This window comes from Myotis yumanensis, unplaced genomic scaffold, assembly GCF_028538775.1.
Source record: "Myotis yumanensis isolate MYYU_CA2020_CCGP unplaced genomic scaffold, mMyoYum1.0.hap1 SCAF_4, whole genome shotgun sequence".
NCBI classification, from domain to species: domain Eukaryota; kingdom Metazoa; phylum Chordata; class Mammalia; order Chiroptera; family Vespertilionidae; genus Myotis; species Myotis yumanensis.
This window is the reverse complement of record NW_027223755.1, coordinates 90750343-90773658: the sequence shown is the minus strand read 5'-3', so window position 1 is coordinate 90773658 and position 23316 is coordinate 90750343. Positions and strand designations below refer to the sequence as shown.

The 23316-nt window shown below is 38.5% G+C and overlaps 1 protein-coding gene across 3 annotated transcripts in view; it reads left to right on the top strand.

The window, feature by feature from the left end:
- MRTFB (myocardin related transcription factor B) overlaps positions 1-23316 on the top strand; it is a 200475-nt gene that overhangs the window by 50383 nt on the left and 126776 nt on the right. For all 3 annotated transcript variants that reach the window (XR_011471248.1, XM_070412950.1, XM_070412949.1), the window contains exon 3: positions 18329-18545. Coding sequence is in view for 2 of the 3 variants with exons in the window: in XM_070412950.1 (XP_070269051.1) it covers positions 18392-18545 (154 nt within the window). In the remaining variant the exon portion in view is untranslated. The remainder of the gene's footprint in view (positions 1-18328; positions 18546-23316) is intronic.

Here is a 23316-nt window from a genome sequence, read left to right as displayed (position 1 = left end):
AAATAGAATAATATAATCTCTATACAGAATAGTTAAATCTTAACATTGGGTATTTTTTGCTTTATATTAAAAACTTAAAATTGTATTAAAAAACATTGCACATATAGTCAGTGCTGCCTGTGTACCTCTCCCAGATGCCATTTTCCATTTTCCTTCTACAGAAGCATCATCCTGAAGCATCAGTCCCTTGTATAGCTTTCTACTTACATTATATGCATGTATATTTATAAGGTGTGTGTTTAGTTTGAGGATCCCAAACTTTGTACAGTATGGTATTATACTGTGTGTATATTCTGCAACTTGCTTTTTCATTTTAACATTCTGTATAAAATATATCCATGTAGATGTGTGTAGCAGTAATTCCTTCATTTTTGCTTTATGGTATTCTAGGATTATATTGTGTAGTTTATTCATTCTGTCAGGGGAATTTTTGGACATTTCCATGCTTTGCTATTAACTATGTTGCTATAAACACGTGGGACGTTATCTTCTTGTGAATAGTTAATAGCTTCTCCAGAGTTTGGATCTAGAGGTAGAATTGCTTGTACATAGGTATGTGCATCCTTGAGTTCTTATATGTTGCCAGATCATTCTCCAGAGGAATTGTACCAATTTCAGTGCCTAACATCGCTGTCTGGGAGTTCCTATTGCTCCATATCCTTGCCAAGCCTTGGTATTGTCAGACTTTCAAATTTTTGTTAATTTAAAATATTCTATTTTCTTGATTTCTGGTGTATTTGAGCATCATTTTTAATGTTTATTTGGCTATTTTAGTTTCTTCTTTTGTTATGATTTATATCTCCTATGTTTTTCTATTAGGTTGCTTCTCCCTTCTATATATTTTTATGTCTTTATATATTCTGGTCATTTTATTTATCTTTTGTTGATATTTTAAATTTTAAATATGTTCTCCCAGTAGCTTTTCTTTCCACTTTATGTGCTTTGTTGTGTTCAAGTTTTACTTTTAATTAAGTCATATTTATTAGTCTGCTTGTTTATGGTTGGTGCTTTTTACATCATATTTAATAAATCTTACTACTGTGTACTTTGGGGTTATAAAGAGATTCTACCATATTTCTTTTTTCTAAAAGTTTGCTCTGCTCTTCAGCATAAATCAAATCCATATGGAATTTATTTCTGTGTATGGGTATAAGATAGGGAATAATTTTCCATGTGAATAAACTAGTTGCACAAGCCAGCCCATCTGATGCATAGTCCATTTTTTTCCTCACTAATTTGTATGCCATTTCGATTTGCATTCAGTGGGATTGCTCAGTATGTACAGGTTCTGCTACATTGGTCTGTAATATATTATTGTGTCACTTCTACACTGTCTTACAGGGGCTTTATAGATTTATATACTACTGTATTATGTATGGCCCTGTGGTAAGAACCTTTAATAGATGGTTATGGTTGGAACTTAGGTTCTGGCGATAGAATCCTGGGTGGTTGCATTAGGAAAATAGATGAACATGATATTGTGAAGGGTTTTGAGCAGAACTTTGAGGATACAGATTAAATGTGTGTGCCTATGGGGCCTAGTGGGTCCCTGGATGCTGGTGGGGATAGCAGTAGGGACTGGGCTGTGATCTTTTAACACCAACCAATGGTTTTTTTCCCAAGGGGACTAAGAGTCTCAAAATATTAGTATTTGTGCATTCCCTATCAACTTGTATATATGCTTTATGGGATTTTGTCTGGAGACCTTTCTGTTACTTTTCCTTAAAATGTTATTTACCCTCTAGAAACCTCACCAGATGCTTCAATCTTCTATCACCTGAGAAAGCCTTTAGAAACCCATTCATTGCTTTGGTATTACAGTCTTCATTTAAAAATGGCCATTTTCTTTTTTTAGTTAATGTGACACTTTTAAAAAAAAAAACTTGAGGTTTACTCCCCCCACTTTGCACTGAATTGAGTCATAAAAAAATGAATGCTATTTTTAAATGCTATTATTCTTTTGGAAAAAAAAAAGGTTCAATTTAAAATGTTTGTCTAAACTGCAGGGAGTTTCTATCAACTGTGCTTGCTCCTACTAAGAATGAGTAACATGGCCTTTCTTTGATTTTAGAGAACAAGAGTGATGTCATGATGCTCCAAATGTATGTCATCTTCCTTGTTTTGGTGGCATTTGAACTCTCATTAAGTAGAACTGAATTAGTAATGATCAAATAACTTAGAGAAAATTGGCAATATACAGGTCATTAAGCCCTCTGGTGCTTCTGCGATGTTTGAAAAAGAACTGTTAAAGAGATGCATAATGGGGAGGGAGAGTAAAACAAAAACTTTGTTTTTCAAATTGGAAATGTCTTTATTCTCTTTGCAAACTATAAAAGTAGAAAAAGTTTACACAATACCAAAGGGTATAAAACAGCACTACCCAGCAGAACTTTCTGCAGTGATGGAAATGTTCTGTGCTGCCAATACAGTAGCCATTAACCACATGTGGCTATGGAGCACTTGGAAGGTGAGGAGTGCGATTGCAGAACGGAATTTTAAATGGTATTTAATTTTAATTAATTTAAATTTAAACAGACACATGTGGCTAGTGTCTATTGTACGGGACATTCAGAGTGTACCCTTCCGTGTCTGTCCTTGTGTATCTGTTGGTTTCTATCTGCTGCTTCCTGCCCATTTCTTCTTCCTCTCTGTGTCCTACCTATCTCTCTTATCTGTTTGTTTTCCTCTCACTTTCTCTCTGTTTCTTTAGCTTTTAGCCTGCCTTGCACATACTCTCCCTGCCTACTCTCATCTGCCAGCCTACCTGCTGCTGTCCTTATCTGTCTCATTCTTTCTCTTGCTCTCTCTATGTTTGTGTTATATACACACATAACCCATTCTGCTTAGTTATATATCATGGACATTTTCCTTTTTCGGTACATATAGATCTATCCAAGTTTTTGTTTTTGTTTTCAATGATAGGATAATATCAGTGGAATGAATGTACCAGTACTTACTTAACCTGATAGGCAATAGATTGTTTTCATTTTTTTCCTTCGTAAATATATGTATATTTTTAACTACTACAGTTTTTCCTATTATAATTTTTCCTGTGTGCTTTTTGAATACTTTGTTGTTGTGCATGGGGTAGGCTTGTTCAAAACTGTGAAATCTGCCTTTTGTTTTGTACTTTGGTACCTGTTGGAATTCACTTAGCAATTCAAATAAAGACACCTCTAGAGTCACTTACCTGTAGCTTCAAGGACCATATTAAGGTTACAAGTCTTTAACAGTGCAGTGTGCTAGGGAGAAAGAAACTAGAACGCTTTATTGACATGAGTGTCTGCTCATTACTGTCTATCTCAAGTTGGCCAGTGCAATTGCATCTGCCTTTCTTTAGGCCATCTTGGCAAGGGTGTTTGTAAAGGCACCAGCAGGCTGACCCTCAGTCCAACCCCTCCCTCCATCTTTGCTTCATGGTCAGAATTCCATTTGGGAACAATGCCTGGGGCTCTAGGTCTCTCTGATCTCTCGTAGATTTGGAAGGAAATCTTAATTCCTACCCAAGGTTTAATTGAAAGAGTGGTCATGTCTGCCAAAGGAGGCAGCTTTGAGGGGAAGCTTCAGAGAAGTTTCTGGTAGCAGTAGGGGTGGGTGAGGGTCAGCGGAATCACTTTCTGGCTAACACCTTAGTTCTGTTGAGTTGGCAATATTTTTGCCACATCTCCCAGAATTTCCTGAAAATATTCTGTTGCCACTCATCTGATAAAAACCCTTGTTTTTTTCTAAAGTAACTTGTTTAATGAAATTCCATGTAATAGTTGCTTTTCTTATTTAGCAAATGGGCTTTCATAGCCCTAACCAGTTTGGCTCAGTGGATAGAGCGTCAGCCTGCGGACTCAAGGGTCCCAGGTTCGATTCTGGTCAAGGGCATGTACCTTGGTTGCGGGCCCATCCCCACTAGGGGGTGTGCAGGAGGCAGCTGATCGATGTTTCTCACTCATCGATGTTTCTAACTCTCTATCCTTCTCCCTTCCTCTCTGTAAAAAAAAAAAAAAAAAAAAATCAATAAAATATATTTTTAAAAAATGGGCTTTCATACACTAAATCTGTTTTCAAAGTTTATAATATGCTGAGGTCATTTCCAGGTAATGTTCCAAGTGATGATTAAAGATTTTTGTGTTTATCTGAAAAATATTTTTCTTAAGGACAATGATGTATTTATAGGAAATAATTAAAATAATGCTGCTTGAAAAACAAAGGGCTTGCGGAACACACATCTGAGCCGCCTTCCCCTTCATTAGTTTAGTCACTTCCAGCACAGAAATTGTAATCCTTCCCTTAAATAATTACTTTCAAGGACTAAATTCAAAATCCTGAATGTCTCTGGCTACTTTAAGAAAAAGCTAAAGAGATAGCAATGTTATAAGGAATAAAAAGTATACAGAGAGCTTTTATTTTACTGATTCTACTAAGTAAAACCACACATACCACTTTGGGAAATTCTTGTACTTTGCTGAGATTAATTTGTGTACTTAGCTTTAAGAAGTGACTATAGGAATAGTATCCTCTCTTTAAAAATGAGTTATTTTCTTTCAGAAAACTTTAGTTTATACGTATAGCCATGTTATATTGCCAAATATCTGGAAGTCCAAAGCGTATTAAATCCTAAATGTTAGATGAAACAATAAAAAATATTAATATTGATTTCACTCTCTGCTCTTTTCAGAGTTAGCCTGTATTATGCCTGTGTTAGGAAAATTTTTAAACCCTATGATCATTTATTCATCAGAATATTTGTGTGTGTGTCAGAACAGTTGGTAAGAATAAATTTTTTTTTTTTGGAAGTTTGAAGTATAATTAGAAAGTCAAGACAAGCTAAAAATGAGGTTTAGCATGAGGTTTTTTGGTTTGTTTTCTTAAAATCAAAATTTAGATTAATAATTGAAATACTTTTTATGTTATTTCACATAATAGAGAACCAGGAATGTTGTTGACAAAATAATAACACTAATTGCTAACATTTATTGACTACTTTCTATGTGCCCAAAACTCTACTATGCACCTCACATCTAATATTTTTTCAATGCTCCCTTTAATCCTGTGAAGTAAGTACCTTTGTCACCCCCATTTTTTAAAAAAAATTCTGCAGCTTTGAAAGTTTAAGTGGTTTGCCCACCACCTAGAAAATTTCAGAGCTGGAATTTGAACCCAAGCAGGCTGACAAACAAAGGAGAAAGCTTCCAGCACCACAGGTCTTATGTGACACGGCCTCTCATGAAATAGGGGCTAAATGTTATGACAGTTAGGTGAGTACATCAGCCAGGAAACAACCATAACTGAAAATGAAGCCCATGAGCAACTACTGAATGCCTTCTTAGTGCCAAGCATGATTCCAAGCACTTGATATCTTTGTCTCATTTCATTTGCATCCCACAAGGGAAGTATTATTTATACCCATTTTACGAAGAGGCTTAGGGAGGTTAAATGACTTGCCCTTAGTTGTGCTTCTTGTAACTTCTGAAGTTGGGATAGTACAGAGTGATGGATTAACATTGATAGGAAAGATTTTTATTAGTTTAGAAGGATTTGTCAAGTTCTGTTCAGTTAAATATTTTAGTAATTGACTAAGATCTATAATAATAAAAGTGTAATATGCTAATTAGACCGGATGTCCTCCCGGAGGACCTTCCGGACGAAGCTGCGGCGGCGGGGGCTGAGGCAGAGGCAGCTGTGGTAGCAGTGGGGGCTGAGGCAATCGCCACGGTGGTGGGGGCCAAGCCCCTTGCACGAATTTCATGCATCGGACCTCTAGTGAATATATAAAGGGAAAATTTCAAATGACAAAAAGCTGAGAGAGAATATATAAATTGGAGAATGGATCAAATATTCAAAAAGATCTTTTTGATTTGTTTTCTTTTTACACATAATTAATACAATCATTTGTTTAGAGGTAATAATAAAACAATACTAAAAATCAATCTCAGCATGTTCTTCCTCCCAGGAGCACATCTGCACCTTTCCCCTCTCGCTCTCCCTCTCCATCCCCCACAGGCCTGCATCTCCTAAACTCTAGGGACCCCACACGGCTTGCAACCAGGGCAGCAATGGACAGTAGCAGTTCATCCTGGACAAACACCCTGAACCTCTTCTCAACGCCCCCGTTTCTCTGACTTCTTAATGAGCCAGAGTTGCCCAGCCTAAGCTCGTTTTTCTACCTATTCCCTCTCCTATTATCCTAGGCCCTTTCTTGTTTCACTGTTCCCAGATTTAATAAACATCCTCTAAATTAAACAATAAAATTCACCCTCACCTCTGCCAGAAACCACTCCATCACATTATCCCAGTCACACACACAGTTCAATTTTGTTTATCTTTTCAAAGAACCAGCTCTTGGTTTCATTGATCTTTTCTGTTCATTTTTTAGGCTCTATTTTGTTTATTTTTACTCTGATCTTTACCATTTCTTTCCTTCTTCTCACTGTATGCTTTACTTGTTCTTGTTCTAGTTCCAGTTCCTTTAGGTGTAAGGTTAGATTGTTTATTTGAGACTTCTTTCTTGTTTCTTGAGGTAGACATGTTTGCTATCCATTCCCTCTTAGAACTACTTTGGCTGTGTCTCATAAATTTATATCTTTTTTTTTTTTTAAATATATTTTATTGATTTTTTACAGAAAGGAAGGGAGAGAGATAGATAGTTAGAAACATCGATGAGAGAGAAACATCGACCAGCTGCCTCCTGCACATCTCCCACGGGGGATGTGCCTGCAACCCACGTACATGCCCTTGACCGGAATCGAACCCGGGACCCTTCAGTCCGCAGGTCGACGCTCTATCCACTGAGCCAAACCGGTTTTGGCATAAATTTATATCTTAATTTTCATTTATCTCAAGGTATCTTTTGATTTCTTCCTTGATCTCATTGTTTAGTAGCATGTTATTTAGCCCCCCCTCCCCCTTTTTTCAGTTTTCTTCTTGTCATATATACACTTTATTATGTTGAGGTATGTTTTGTCTAGTTCCACTTTGCTGAGTTACTTCCTACCATTATGATCCGAGAAGATGCTAAATGTGATTTCAGTCTTCTTAAATTTATATAGGTTTGTTCTGTGGCCTAACATGTATGTCCTGGAAAATGTTCAGTGTGCACTTGAAAGGAATGTATATTCTGCTGCTTTTGGGTGAAATGTTCTAAAATATCAATTACCAAATATCTAATACTAGAGACCCAGTGCATGAAATTTGTGCAATTGGGGGGAGGGGGGAGGTCCCTCAGCCCAGCCTGAACCCTCTCGCAGTCCAGGAGCCTTTGGGGGATGTCAGACTGATGGCTTAGGCCCGCTCCCTGCCTAAGCAGGGACATTCTTAGCGCTGCTGTGGAGGCAGGAGAAGCTCCCACCACTGCCACTGTGCTCGCCAGCCATGAGCCCAGCTTCTGGCTGAGAGGCGGAGGCTCCCCCTGTGCCCTTGACAGGAATTGAACCCGGGACTCTTCAGTCCACAGGCCGATGCTCTATCCACTGAGCTAAATCAGCCAGGGCAGTTGACTTTATTAACTATTTGCCTTTGTCAGTGAAAATTTATTTTTTTCTTATTTGCATTTCTAATCTTTTGTTTTTTAAAGATGTCTCTCTAATATCTATAATAATAAAAACATAATATGCTAATTAGACAGGACAGCTGGACATCCTTCTGGACGGACATCTTTCCGGACGAAGCTGTCACGGCAGTGGCCAAGGCAGAGGTGGTTAGGGGCGATCAGGCAGGCAGGCTAGCAGTTAGGGGCGCTCAGGCAGGCAGGTGAGCAGTTAGGGACAATCAGGCAGGCAGGCGAGCAGTTAGGGGCAATCAGACAGGCAGGCAGAGTGGTTAGGGGCAATCAGGCAGGCAAAGTGGTTAGGGGCAATCAGGCAGGCAGGCAAGCAGTTAGGGGCGATCAGGCAGGCAGGCAGAATGGTTAGGGGCGATCAGGCAGGTGGGCGAGTGGTTTTGTGCGATCAGGCAGGCAGGTGAGTGGTTAGGGGTGATCAGGCAGGCAGGCAGGTGAGCAGTTAGGAGCCATTGGTCCCAGATTGCGAGAGGGTGCAGGCCAGGCTGAGAGACTCCCTTCTCCTGTGCACGAATTTCGTGCACCGGGCCTCTAGTATATTGTAATACTGATTTAGTGGTGATGATCTTCATTAGCTTTTTCTTGTCTGGAACATATCTCTCCTTCAGTTCTAAATGATACGCTTGCCAGGAAGAATAATCTTGATTGTAGGTCCTTACTTTTCATCATTTTTAGTATTTTGTGCCAATCTCTCTTGATTTGCAAAGTTTCTGTTAAGGAATCAACCAACAGTCTTATGGGAGCTCCCTTGTACATAAGTAAGTGTCTTTTAAATTGATTTTAGAGGGAGAGAGGGAGGGAGGGAAATTAGGAGAAAGAGAGAGAGAGAGAACCATCAATGTGAGAGGGCAACCTTGATCGGCTGCTCACCCGTCTTGCCCTGACTGTGAATTAAACCTGCAACCTTTTGGTATACAGGATGATGCCCCTACCAAATGAGCCACCTGGCCAGGACTGTCTTATTTGTTATAGTCATTCTGGTGAGTGTAAAGTGGTATCTCATTGTGGTTTTAAGTGCATTTCCCAAGTAATTAATAATATTGAGAATCACACATACACAGAAAGAAATATTCCAACTCAATAAAAAGACAAATGACCTAAATATTTATTTATTTGTTTATTTACTTACTTACTTATTTATTCTTTTATTAGAGAGAGAGATGTGAGAATATTGATCGGCTGCCTTCTGTAACCCCCCAGCCAGACCGGGGATTGAACCTGCAACCTAGGTATGTGCCCTGAACGGGAATTGAACCCACAATCTTTTGGTGTATGGGACAACGCTACAACCAACTGAGCCACACCTGCCAGGGCCAAATAACCTAATTTTCAAATGGGCATTTCTCCAAAGAATATATATATGTATATGTGTGTGTGTGTGTGTGTGTGTGTGTGTGTGTGTGTGTATATATATATATATATATATATATATATATATATATATATACTAGAGCCCCGGTGCACAAAAATTTGTGCACTCGGGGGAGGGGGGTCCCCCAGCCAGGCCTGTGCCCTCTCGCAGTCTGGGACACCTCGGGAGATAACGACCTGCTGGCTTAGACCTGCTTCCGGGTGGCAGAGGGCAGGCCCAATACCTAGGCGCAGCCCCTGGTCAGGCTCAGAGCAGGGCCGATTGGGGAGTTGGGGCGCCGCCCCGTCATGCACAGAGCAGGGCGGATCGGGAGGTTGCCATGCCACTCTCAGTCACGCTCAGGGTAGGGCCGATTGGGGGGTTGGGGCACTGCCCCCTGTCACACTCAAGGCAGGGTCGATGGGGAGGTTGCGGTACCACCCCCTGTCACGCACAGAGCAGGGCCAATCAGGGGGTTGGGGTGCTGCCCCCTGTCACGCACAGAGCAGGGCCCATCAGGGGTGTTGGGGCTCCATACCCTGTCATGCACAGAGCAGGGCCGATCAGGGGGTTGAGGAGCTCCCCCCGTCACTCACAGAGTAGGGCCGATAGGGGAGTTGGGGCACCGCCCCCTGTCACACACAGAGCAGGGCAGATCCGGGGGTTGGGGCACTGCACCCTGTCACCCACAGAGCAGGGCCTATCAGGGGGTTGGGGCACCGCCCCCTGTCACACACAGAGCAGGGCGGATCAGGGGGTTGGGGCGCTGCACCCTGTCACACTCAGGGCAGGGCCAATGGGGAGGTTATGGGTCTACCCTGTCACACACAGAGCAAGGCCTGTGGAGGGGGGTTGGGGCGCCACCCTCTATCACCCACAGAGCAGGGCTGATCAGGGAGTTGGTGTGCTGCACCCTGTCACACACAGAGCAGGGCCGATCAGGGGGTTGGTGCACTGCACCCTGTCAAACACAGAGGTGCAGGGCAGTCAGGGGATTGGGAAGCTCCCCCCTATCAGGCACAGAGCAGGGCTGATCAGGGGGTTTGGGCGTTGCCCCCTGTCACGCTGATCCCGGTGCCGGGAGCCTCACTGCTCTGCTGATCCCAGTGCCGGGAGGCATATTACCCTTTTAGTATATAGGATAGAGTCCTGGTGCACGGGTGGGGGCCGGCTGGTTTGCCCTGAAGGGTGTCCTGGATCAGGGTAGGGGTCCCCACTGGGGTGCCTGGCCAGTCTGGGTGAAGGGCTGAGGGCTGTTTTCCCGAAGCGAGTGACTGAAGCTTCCAACCGCTCCTTCTTTTCTTTTTTTTTTTTTTATTCTGGGCCAGCTTTAGCTCTGAGGCCTCGCAGCTGAAAACATCGATACAATGTTGCTAAAGCCCGGCTGACTGAAAGCCAGTTTCTGGGGTTTTGTTTATTTTCTTATTTGCAACATAGTACATAGTTTTAGAGTTGTAGTTCAGAGGCCGGAAAGTGAGGCAGGGAACGTTGGAGTCCTCCTTCACTGCAGCAAGCAAGCCTCATGTTCGCTTCCAGCTGCCTGGCTGCCGGCCACCATCTTGGCTGACAGTTAATTTGCATATACTCACTGATTAGCCAATGAAAAGGGTAGCTTTTGTACGCCAATTACCATGTTTCTCTTTTATTAGTGTAGATATCCATAAAAAGATGCTCAACATCATTAGTCATTAGGAAATTGCGCATCAAAACCACAGTGAGCTACTACTTCATGGCCACTAGGATAACTATGTGTTGTTGTTTTTTCTTTAAGGAGGATTTGGAGAAATTGGAACCCTTATATTTTGCTGGTAGGAATGTAAAATGATGCAGCCACTGTGACCAACAGTTGGATAGTTCCTCAGGCAATTAAGCATAAAGTTACTATGTGACCCAGTTATTTCACTCCCATGAAAATACCCAAGAGAATTGAAAACATATGTTACACAAAAAGTTGTAAATGAATGTTCATAGCAAATTATTCATTGTAGCCAAAAAGCAGAAATAATCCAAAGTCTGTTAACTGAAGAATGGGTAAACAAATTGTGGTAGATCCACACAATGGAATATTATTCAGCCATAAAAAGGAAGGGAATACTTATACCTGGTACAACATGAATGAATCTTGAAAACATGTCAAGTGAAAGGAGTTATACACAAAAGGCCACGTATTATATGATTCTGTTGATATGAAGTGTCCAGAATCTGCAAATCCATTGTATGTTCTATTGATACAAAATATTTAGAACAGGAAAGCCATAGATTAGTGGTTGCCAGGAACTGGGAGTAGAGAGAACAGGAAATGACTACTAATGCATATGGGATTTATTTTTAGATGTGAAACCAATGTTCTGAAATTAGACGGTAATGGTTGCACATCTTGTGAACATACTAAAAATTATTGAGTTGTACAATTTAAAATGATGAATTTTTGGCATATGAATTATATCTTAACAGAAAACTCTTAGTACAATTTTCACAGTTGATTAAAATTGCTATTTTATGATATACTAGAGGCCCAATGCACAAAATTTGTGCAAGAGTAGGCCTTCACAGCCCCGGCTGCGTCGGCCACCCTCTCAGCCCTGGCATTGTCCGGAAGGTCATCTGGACGGTCGTTCAGTTGTTCGGTGGTTTGGTCAATTTGCATATTATGCTTTTGTTATTATAGATATCAGTATGTTTAATACAGAGAAGAATTCACAAGTATTTTGAAGGACTATGATACAGTGAGAATAGATTATTTCATATTGAACTAATAGTGTTCGAAATGTGTTCATAGTTGTACTAGAATGCTGTTAGAAAACTCTGAATGTGAACTTTAATTTGGTGTGTACTCTGAACTGTTATTTTAGAGTACAGTATTAACACATTTGCATAAAAATAGACAGTAATGACATAATATCTAAGTAGTAATTTGTATTAACAGATTCCAGAAAACTTTAAAACTTTAAAAGACCCAAATTTCTAATTGAGATGTCCTTGGCATCAACATAAATCTTTAAAATGCTTTGTGGAAGAACCTCTCTTTTCTATCCTCCACTTGTTCAGTTTGTTGGATTACCACTCTCTCCAATCCCCTTGTCTTAGGACATCCTGAATGGTCATGGCTAGGAAATGACACTGAAGTCTGGTGATGCATCTGTTCTCACTAAGTTGTATGCTAACCAAAAGTCAGCTGTGTTTATTCCTAAATCTGTTTATGCCAGTAGTTGTAGTAATCATAATTATGTAGTTTGACTAAATATTATGTAAACTGATGAAATAAGAATGCAAAAAAAGTTAAATGTTTGGGAACATAGAGGCATATTACTTAATACTTTTGAATTGAGTGTAGGCGAGAAACTAAAAATATTGGGTAAAAAATTATAAAAACGTTGATGCATTCTGTGCTCAAAATCTTTTAAATTTTTGTTCTACTTTAAAGAAATGGAAACTAGAAATTACAGATAGTCATGGTTTATGCCAAGGTCCTGACACATCTGGGAAGAGAAAATCATGGCCCTACATTGGGAGACTGGCAGACAAATGGACATTTATGCAGTCTAATTCAAAAGAAAATGTTTCAAAATTGAGTATCATTTTTAATGACTCCTCTTTAACTGAGTTTTTTTTGGTTTACCGTCAAACTACCTGGCATGGTTGCCTTAGATAATAGGGTTTCTCTTTTGGTTAATTAGAAACCAAAGAACTAGATTACAAGGTAGGGGACTCATGGTCCCACCTCTGCTACTTAACTAGTTACAATAATTTGGGCAGGTAAATTAAACTTTGATTTTTTTCATGTATTTTGCAATACCTTTGAATTTAGCAAAATATCTTTGTTTACATTCTAGTGATTCCTAATATCAAAAAGAATAAAGAGTTAGAGAACAAATTTCCCTCTTTTTAGTATGCCTTTCTCTTCTCCTTTCTCTCGTTCTGTCTTTGTTTCCTTTTCCCATCCTCCTTTCTTCACTGTCTTACAGAATTGGGAAATTGGAGTACAGTATATTTTTTATCTGTTAAATAAAACATTTATGCCTTAGCTGGTTTGGCTCAGTGGGTAGAGCATCGGCCTGTGGACTGAAGACTTCCGAGTTCAATTCCAGTCAAGGGCACATGACTGGGTTGTGGGCTCGATCCCCAGTGTGCGGTGTGCAGGAGGCAGCCAATCAATGATTCTCTCTCATCACTGATGTTTCTATCCTTCTCTCCCTCTTCCTTCCTCTCTGAAATATATATATATATATATGTGTATATATATATATATATATGTATATATATATATATATACACATACACACACATATATACAATTTTTAATATATATATTAAAAAACATTTAATATGTTTACAAATATTCTTAGCATTTAAATCAAATGCTAATTTGTGGTTCAACAAAATTAGAGTTCCTTTTTGACCCAGTAGTTGCTAAATATGGAAATCATCTTAGCTTAAAATTAATTCTCCAACCAGTTCTTACTCTCTGAGAATCATTCATTTTTAATAAATTTGGAAAATGCAATTGTTCAAGCTGTTAAAAGACTTGGGTTTTGGTCATTTTACTTGGAGAACTAATAAAATTTTCTAGTTCTTTATATATATCTTTTTATATGGCAATTTGAAAGCCACATGTGTTTTAAATTTTGCTAATTCAAATTTTTATTTATGGATGGATCACAATGAATATTTCAGAAATAGTGTTTACTTAAGTATTAGTTGTAGTACTTAAGAATGCATCATTTTTTAAGATGTTAAGTATGGAATTTGTTCCATGTTATGTTAATTTAAAACAAATCTACAGTAAACAAGTTAAAAAATAAATCATCTCACTGGCATTTTTAGAACTATAACTGCCACTTCAAGCATAGAACAGTTATGTAACTTTTTCTATATAGTGTATTCTCAGAATTTGGTATTCTTATAACATTTTTGCTATGTATTTTATGGTGATATATAAAAATCCAGCTGCTACAAAGAAAACCCCTGCTTAGAAGTTGTTTATTTGAAACACTTTTACCTGATGTCAAAAACATTCTTTTATATTCAATACATCTGTGACTGTAGATTTCATTTTTTTTTCTGCTTCAGAGTTTAATTCCAGATAGTTATACTGTGAGAGTTTTCTAAAATGGAACAAGGAAAGGGTTTCCTTCATCTGTCACGAAGCAAACATGTTTTACTAACACCTGTTAAGCACTTATGTTACATTATAATTGCCTAATTGACATGGTCTTGACATCCAGGAGATACAGGGATATGATTGAGTTGTCAGTGGAACCCCAGTGCCCATCCCAGTGCCTAATGCTCTGGGCCTTCAATGTGGATGTTAAAAAATTGTATAAATGGATCTTTTCACAGCTTTATCTTCCTCTTTCTCATGACTCCCCTCTCCCCCAAATATTTCTGTCTCTCCCAATTATTTGCTCCAACTTATTGGCGTTTTTGGCACATAAATATTGTGTTATTGTGAAAGAATATGGGCTCTAAAGTTGATGTTAATCTCTCAAATTTGTTTAATTTTTCCAAGCCTTAGTTTTCTCATCTGTAAAATGAGAATAATACCTACCCACAGAGAGGTCGTTAGGGAAAAATTAAGGCACACAAAGATGCGGCTTGGTGCCAAGCTTAGTAGAAATGTAGTAAATATTCTACCCTTTTCTTATTTTCACTTGTTATTTTCATTTTTTAAATTAGGAAACTGAGTCCCTGAGAGGTTAAGTATCTTGCCCAAAATTAAATCCCTATATCTCTAGCCACATTTTTTTAGAGCTCCCTCCAAGGGGCCTGTAGATTCTCCATTTACTTTCATCTTCCCTACTACTCATTCCAGCTTTCCAACTGCACAGTTCTAAAAGCCTCCACTACTCTCAGTTCTTTATTTTTCTTTTCAAATTAGCCAGTCATCAAGCCTTAAAATCTTGCCTCTTAAATGTTAATTGGAATTTATTCCCTATTCTGCATTTCTACCATCTTAACTTAGTCCTTCAGCATTTTAGCAAGAGATTTTACTAGTTACCTACCTCTGCCAGGATTACCTTTCTAAAATACCAACCTGATTATATAGAGTCCATATTACTTCACAATTGTGCTTTAACTTACCACACCAGCTTATCTTCTGCTCTCTCCACCCCCAAGCCATGCCTTTTCTACACTGGTCCCATCAAACCGTTGCTGTTAGGTGATAACTGTTCATACCACTGTACTTTGATGAGAAAAATTTCCGTCCCTACCAACTTCTATTTACCCTTCAAGACTTTCCTAGTTTACCCAAATAAAATTAGGCATTTAATTCTTAGGTTCCTATAGCACTTCATACCTACTTATATTCTGTTATTTTTCACACATGGTGTAATAGTTTGCTACTGACTTCTCTTCCCACTCATTGGGCAGATGACTTATTCTCTATAAAATGGGGGGGAGGAGGTTCTACTACATTAATGAATCTCAACCTGGCTACACATTAGAATCACTCTATCAAGACCAATTGTATCAAAATTTCTATAGATCCTCCTTGCCCTAATCCATCAGGGATTTTTTTTCCCCTCAAATGATTATGATATTGTGAGGAAGGTTAAGAATCACTTATACTAGACCTTGGTTCTAAGATACCTTTCAGTTAAAATATTGCTATTCTATGAATTTATACAGTCTTTTGAAATATAAGAACATTTGAGTAATCAAACCAGGAGTTAAGTTAGAAAAAAATAGGGGAACAAAAACAAATCTATACTACATATATATCATTGTAAACCCCAGAACAGTGCTATAATTTTATTTGAATCATAATATTAAAGAAATGAAGAGGAAAAAATAATCTTTTGTATTTATCTACATGTTTACTGTTTCTGATGTTTTTCATTCCTAATATTCAAGTTTCTATATGGTAACACTGCCCTTCAGCCTGAAGAAATTCTTTTAGCATTACTTGTAGCATGTGTTTGCTGGTGACAATTTTGCCTTCACTTAAAAAGGGTATTTTTGTTGGACGTGGAATTCTGGATGCATAGTTATAAGAAACTCTGGATTCTGTAAGGTTCCCTCTCAGCAGTATTGCTATATTTTAACACACAGTTAACTTTGCTGAATTCACTTTTGCAAACACCGTCTTTTCTATGAAATCTCGGTTATATCCTTTTTGCCTTAGTTGGGCTGTTGGGAGTCTGCCCTGTATGTGCATAACTTAGGGGTCAACCAGAGGCTTGGGCAGAGTTTATACACGGAATTTAGGGGTCCTCTTTTGTGGTTCTCTCCTTTCTGGAAACTAAATATAGAGCCAAGAAATCGATCCACATATACATGGTCAGTTGACTTGCAACAAAGGTGCCAAGGCAATTTAGTGAAGAAAAGATTACCTTTTCTACAAATGGTGCTGAGACAATCAGATGTCCTTATGCCAAAAAAGAAAACCAGAAAACTTTGATTCAGATATCACAACATATATAAAAATTAACCCAAAGTGGATCATAGACTTAAATGTAAAACAAAAACTATAAAATATCTAAAAGAAAACACGAGCTCATCTTTGTGACCTTGGGTTAATCAAAGATTTCCTAGCTTCAACACTAAAAACATGTTTCATAAAGGAAAAAATTGATAAATTGGACTTCATCAAATTCAAAGCATCTGTTCTTTACAAAACACTATTAAGAGTATAGTAAAATAAGGCATTGACTTGGAGAAAATATTTGCAAATTACATACCTGATAAAGGACTTTTGTTCAGGATATATAAAGAACTTTCAAAATGATAAGAAAATAAACCATCTAATTTTAAATATGAAAATAAAATAACTAAAAAGATTGATCATAATCAAGTGTTGGTTAGAAAGTAGAACTCTCATTCACTGCTGGTAAGAATGTAAAATAGCACAACCACTTTAAAAACAGGTTGTCAGTTTCTTTAAAATCTGAACATGCAGCTGCCATGTGATTTAGCCCTTTCATTCCTAGGTATTTGCCCAAGAGGAGTGAAAGCATGTACCCATGTAAATGCTTGTACAAGAGCTCTAGCCGTTTTGGCTCAATGGATAGTGCACCGGCCCTTGGACTGAAGGCTTCCTTCTGGGTTCAGTTTCGGTCAAGGGCACATACCTCTGTTGCAACTCGATTCCCGGCCCTGACCAGGGCGTGTGCAGGAGGCAACCAGTCGAGGTGTCCCTCACATCAATGTTTCTCTCTCTGTCTTTATCCCTTCCTTGCTGGGGTCCAACCCCAGCGGGTCCAGGGGTCCCCAAAGGTGTGGACGGAGTCGGCGAAGAAGGAATGACACGAAGACAGCCTTCAGTTGATCAGCAGCCTAGTCAGGACCTCTAGCCAGGATCTCCAGCCAAAGTTCTGCTCGGAGTTCTGGTTAGGAACTGATGAGGATCTGATGTTTATTGTCTTGTTACATCCGTATTTATACCAGCCGATTTTAATCCTGTCAATTTCTATTACAAAGGTTAGGGCGTTTCTTATCTCCATTCCAGGGAGTAAAGATTATGTAGCTTAACTACCCGCCTGGCACTTAATTAAGGGGTTGTATCCCCTCCCTAACCTCAGGGAAAGATCCCCACCTGGGGAAACAACCTTTCTCGGAGAGGTGACCTTGGTTAAAACACATGGCGCTAAAGGGAGCAAACATATTAAGAGCAGTATGCTATATACGCCAGGTCCATTGAAACATATGCTGTGCAGATGTTTCTTTCCTGCAGCGACTGTGTCAAGCAGCAAGGATGGACCGGCTTCCGGCACTTCCTTTCTGTCTCTCTCTCTCCTTCTCTCTCTCTCTCTCTCAAAAAAAAAAAAAATAAATAATAATGTATAGGAATGTTCATAGCATCTTTATTTTCTAATAGGTAAAAACTGTAAACAATTCAGTGTCCACCTATAGATGAATGAATAAACAAACTGTGGTATGAAACGCTACTAAGCAGGCAACAGTTTTATCAAATGTTTTGCCACTGAATGATATGGCCCGCCATCCTTCTAGCTTTCAGTAACAGTTTGTTTTTGCTGCCCACCGCTCAGTTCCTAAGCCAGTGTCACATATTTAGGGTTTTTATTGTGTCTTTGATGCTTCAATTATTGATTTCTCTGTCAATCAGGTTAATTTGTAGCAGTTAAAGTAGGTTTTCAAGCCAGACTGCTTTTTTATTTTCATCAGCTTCAGTTGACTTTGTCTCATTTTAGATTGCATTAAAATCTTTAAGTAATGACACCAGTAACTATAACTTTTCTTTAAACTGTCCAAAATATCATACAGAATACTTGCAGCTTTTATTTACCTAGTTGTTAGATGGGAAATATATTGTTCCTGTGTGTTGTACAAGAACCTGAGGTCCAGAGAGGGCAACTGCCGCATAGCAGGGAAACTGAACTAGTACTAAGGGATCCCATTTTAATACTTTTGTGCAAATTGAAGAAAAATAAATGTACCACATACTTACACATTCTTTATTTTGACAGTCTCTTCAACAGACCACATTTAAGAGGTGTCTCGGACTCCCCATTGCCAGTGGCTGGAACACAATGGATCACACAGGGGCACTAGACACTGAGGATGAATTGGGACCTTTAGCCCATCTTGCTCCAAGTCCTCAAAGTGAAGCTGTTGCCCACGAATTCCAGGAACTCTCCTTGCAGTCCAGTCAGTACTTACCCCCTCTGAACGAACGGAAGAATGGTGAGCTCTTCAGCATGTGCAGTGGGGACTTTGATTAGATTTAGACTTTGTGAGCCCAGTTTATTTCTCTTTGGTAGTAATTTTGTTGTTGCTGTTGCCAGTTACATTTGGCAGTTTGTCACACAGGAGAGAACCTCATAGGGGTACTTCTTTGTTTTGAGTAACAGGCAGAATTTCACTTTCCATCCAGTTCTTCCATTATTTCCTCATTATCTTTAGTAGCAGCATTCTCTTTGGAAATGAGCTTTAAATGCAACCATTTTAGCACCAGCAGAAGATTTCATGCTAGAATGGTATTGGAAATTGGCTTTCTGTGCTGATTCCAGGGAAGATAGATTTGTGGAATTAAATGGGTTCTCCTCCCAATTTCCCCATCTCCAATGTGTTGCACCTTAATTTCAGAATTGGCAAAATTTGCGCTATCTTAATGATCACTAAGACAACAAGAATGTTTTATTTGAGTATTTTTATTTTAATGAGTGTTAGATATGGCCATATTTTCAGTCTTTGGCTGGCTCATCATTGGATACAAAATGAATATTTTCTATTAATTTGTTATCTGTTCAGGAAATTTTCATTGATTACAGAGACATCTCAGAGTTTCCAAAAACACAATACAGTGGGCCTTGACTTACGAGTTTAATTCGTTCCGTGACGGAGCTCGTAACTCAAATTACTCGTATGTCAAATCAAAAGTGAATGAGTGAGACATGTGATGCTGAGCTGATGTTGTGGCGTTCACTGTGACCTTCGCTGCGCCAACTAGCGGTGGGGTATCTGAAGCTGGCTCGTAACCTGAATTTTAGCTCGCAACTCAATGCAAAAAATCGGCCGAGAGACGGCTTGTATCTCGAAAAACTCGTTAGTCGGGACACTCGTAAGTCAAGGCCCCACTGTACTGCCAATTTTTAACGTAAATTAATAGAGATGATATAACATATTCTTAATACTTAAAACATAAAACTAGCAAATATAAACTATTAAAATTTGCAAACACACTAAATAAGTATGCATAATAAAAGTGCGGGGTTAAGAATTTCAACTGGATTTACTGTGCTTTCCTCAGTTCTGATGAGTGTTATATTCCCAAATATATTTTTTAATTTAATTTTAAAAGCCAGAAGAAATAAAACTGGTTCCCTGTAGAACACTTCCTTGTTATTTATTTTTCTGGCTTCTGAGTATTTCCCAATTCTTTTCATTATTGGCCTTATCTTATTCAGGAAAATGGATAAAAGATATACGCTACTAGTATATGTCTTTGGAGTATAACTTGTTCTCCCTTCAATACGATATCTGATACTTGTATCTGATACTTGTTAGGCACAGCCCTTGTGCAGTTTAATTGGTACACAGCAATATTTTGGCTAAGGTGCTCTCAAAGCCTTCATGAAGCTGTGGATGATGGATGGATGACGGCTTTAGAACCTTCCATCAATTAAAGGCCTAGCTTTATCTTAGTGTCTGAGAGAGAATAACCACATTTTCTGAAACATAACTAAATGTGATCAAACTTACACAGTACACTTGGATCAGTATAATAATGTTCAAATTATTATCTGCAAACAAAAAGAGGGTTGATTGGTTATAAAATTGCCCTAATATACAATTGCTCAAAAAGATGGTCATATGTAGCAGAGAAGAGAAGTGAAGTGTGTGAAATAAGTTTATACTCTGGAGATTTACTCGATTCAGCTCACCACATTATCTTATAAGAATGTTCTCTTGAATATGTATGCCTGAATATAAGGTAAACTCAAATACAAGGTGGTCTCCCCTTATAAACTTTTAGGGAGGTTGATGAAATGGTAAAAGTTTTAATTTTTTAATTTAGTTACATACATATAATTCAAGTCACATTTTATGAAGCAGTACAATAATATAGAAGAATTGCTTTATCCATGCTTATATTTTATAAAACCGACTTGCTCAAACTCTATCCATGAATCTTTGTGGTGTTTTTATCCTCTTTGCGTCATACAATTAGCATGAAAATCTAGGGTGCATCTTCATTTCTGTCTCTTTTGTTTAAGTTACAGCAGTTGTTGAATGCATGCATGATCTGACATTGAAGATTTTATGTGTAGACCACAGGTACCATTTACAAAACAGTGGGGCTGCAGTTTTTTGTTTTATTTTCTTGTATGTGTCTTATAGTTATGTATTCATGATCTCGATAACATAATTACTCAAGTTTTAATCTGTGACTTACAACATTTTATGGGGCTATAGTTTCTGTTTCTGAATTTAATCCCCTCCCTTTTTTTTTTAGTAGTAATACATTCACAGTTTAAAAAGTAAAGGGTACAAATTGGTAAACAGTGAAAAATAGGTCACCCTCCCAGTCTTGTCCCTTAGCCATCCAGTTGCTTCCCCTCAAGTAGCAACTGTTAACTTGTGTTTTTTTTCTGAGAGAATGCTATTTGATTACTTTTTTTAAAGCAGTTTTGAAAGTCTTTGTAACAACATCCAGCACTTTAATTTTAAGGTTATAACCTAGGAATAATTAATGTGTTGATTTTTCCCCACTTTTTTTTTTTATTCTATTAAGGTATTTCTGTCCTAAAACCAGCTTCTAATGAAATTGATTTAAAACATTTTTTGAATTGAATTTGTTGGGATGACATCCTATATAATAAAAGGCTAATATGCAAATTGTCCCCTCCACCAGGAGTTTGACCAGCGGGCGGGGCCAGCCTGCCAACTGCCTGAAGCCCCTCCCCCAACCAGCCCCGCCCCTGATCGCCCCCCTAATTGGAGGTGGGGCCAGCCAGCCAACCTCCTGCATCCCCTCCCCCTGGCCAGCCCTGCCTAATCACCCCGATCAGGGGGCCAGCTGGACCCCACCTGTGCATGAATTTGTGCACTGGGCCTCTAGTCTATATAATAAAAGGCTAATGTGCAAATCGTCTGAATGGCAGAATGATCAGTCACTATGACTCGCACTAACCACCAGGAGGCAGACGCTCAGGAGCTGCCCCCTGGTGGTCAGTGCGCTTCCACAGTGGGAGTGCCACTCATCCAGAAGCCAGGCTCATGGCTGACAAGCACAGTGGCAGTGGTGGGAGCCTCTCCTGCCTCCGCAGCAGTCAGACATTACCCAACTGCTGGGGGCGCAGGCCCGGCTGAAGGACACCGTCCCCCCCCAAAAGTGCACGAATTTCATGCACCAGACCTCTAGTTGGTTAATAAAAATGTATAGGTTTCACATGTACAATTCTGTGACACATCATCTGTATATTGCATTGTGTGTTTACCATCCAAAGTCAGATCTCCTTGCGTCACCTTATATTTGACCCCCTTAACTACCTCTCCCCCAGTCCGCTTTCTCTCTGGTAAGCACCATACTGCTGTCTGTGTCTATGAGTTTTTGTTTGTTCATTTGTTACTTTCAGTTTTATATCTCACATACGAGTGAAATCATGTGGTTCTTGACTTTTTTTTTGTCAGACTTTGCTTTGCATGATAGTCTCAAGATCAATCCATGTTGTTACAAATGGCAGTGTTTCATCTTTTCTTATGGCTGAGTGTTATCACATTGTATATATGTACCACATCTTCTTTATTCAATCATCTATAGGACACTTCAGTTGTTTCCATGTGTTGAAATATGCTACAATGAATAATACTGCAATGAACATAGGGGTACATATACCTTTATGAATAAATGTTTTACTCTCTTCATAATTTTTTAGGAACCTCCATATTGTTTTCCCTAGCTAATGCATTTTTTCTCAAATACTTTTTTGTTTAATATTAACTAAATGAAAGAGCATCTTAGAATATGAGATACTTACTGTGTAAGGACTCAAATATGAGAGAATCTTCTTTTTTCTAACAACTGACTTCAGGAAGTTAAAATTCTTACCTTATATTTAGGCATACACTAATTTTAGGTTTATGATACATTAGCCTAATTTATATATATATTACAAAGCATAAATGGAATCCTTGTACAGCTATCGGAACTCTAAGTTTTTATTACAGTTAGGTAAGTACTGTAGAACCACATAAATACATATAGATGGGAGAACCATAACTCTTTTACCTTAATGAATTTTTCAGGTTTATTCCTCACTTTTTAGGTCTTCTTAATGCCTGTTTAAATCATATCATATTCAAAATGTAGGTATTAGCCTAAAAATTAATTAATACAAAATATGGTTAAAATATTTTGAAATAATCAGATTTAGATATTTTCTTGATGGTTGTATTTTATTGTTATTCCTAAGTATTTGAATTTCACTTGTTAGAATTATTTTCTTTTCTGTTGGGGAAAAATGACGACATTTCAATTTGGGTTTAGTGTGTAGAAGGATTATGTCACCAAAAATTTTATAAGTAAACTTTACTTGAACTTGACATTTAAGTAATGATTCCAGGATCTCCCCTTATTTTTTATTAATATTTATGTTGGCAGTGGTAGTGGAGTGGCAGAATATTCCCACTACTGGACTAAACATGAAAGATGTTTAGTAAAGATAAGCTAGGGTTTCCTTTACCCTTGAACGTGGCCAAAATAATTCTAGTTAGTGGCACTTCAAAAGTAAGGCAACCATTTAGGCAGTTAACTCTTACCAACAAGTGAGTCCTTCATAAAAGAAAGTGGATGTACAGAAATGCATAAATATGTACCTTTACTAAGACATTGCATACACATGGATGTTGAACTTTGTTTTGACATTTTATACACATTAGACTCATTTTCATGTTTCAGTAATAACACATTGCGGACGGATCATGAGAATTCTCATGTTTTCTGTTCTAAGAT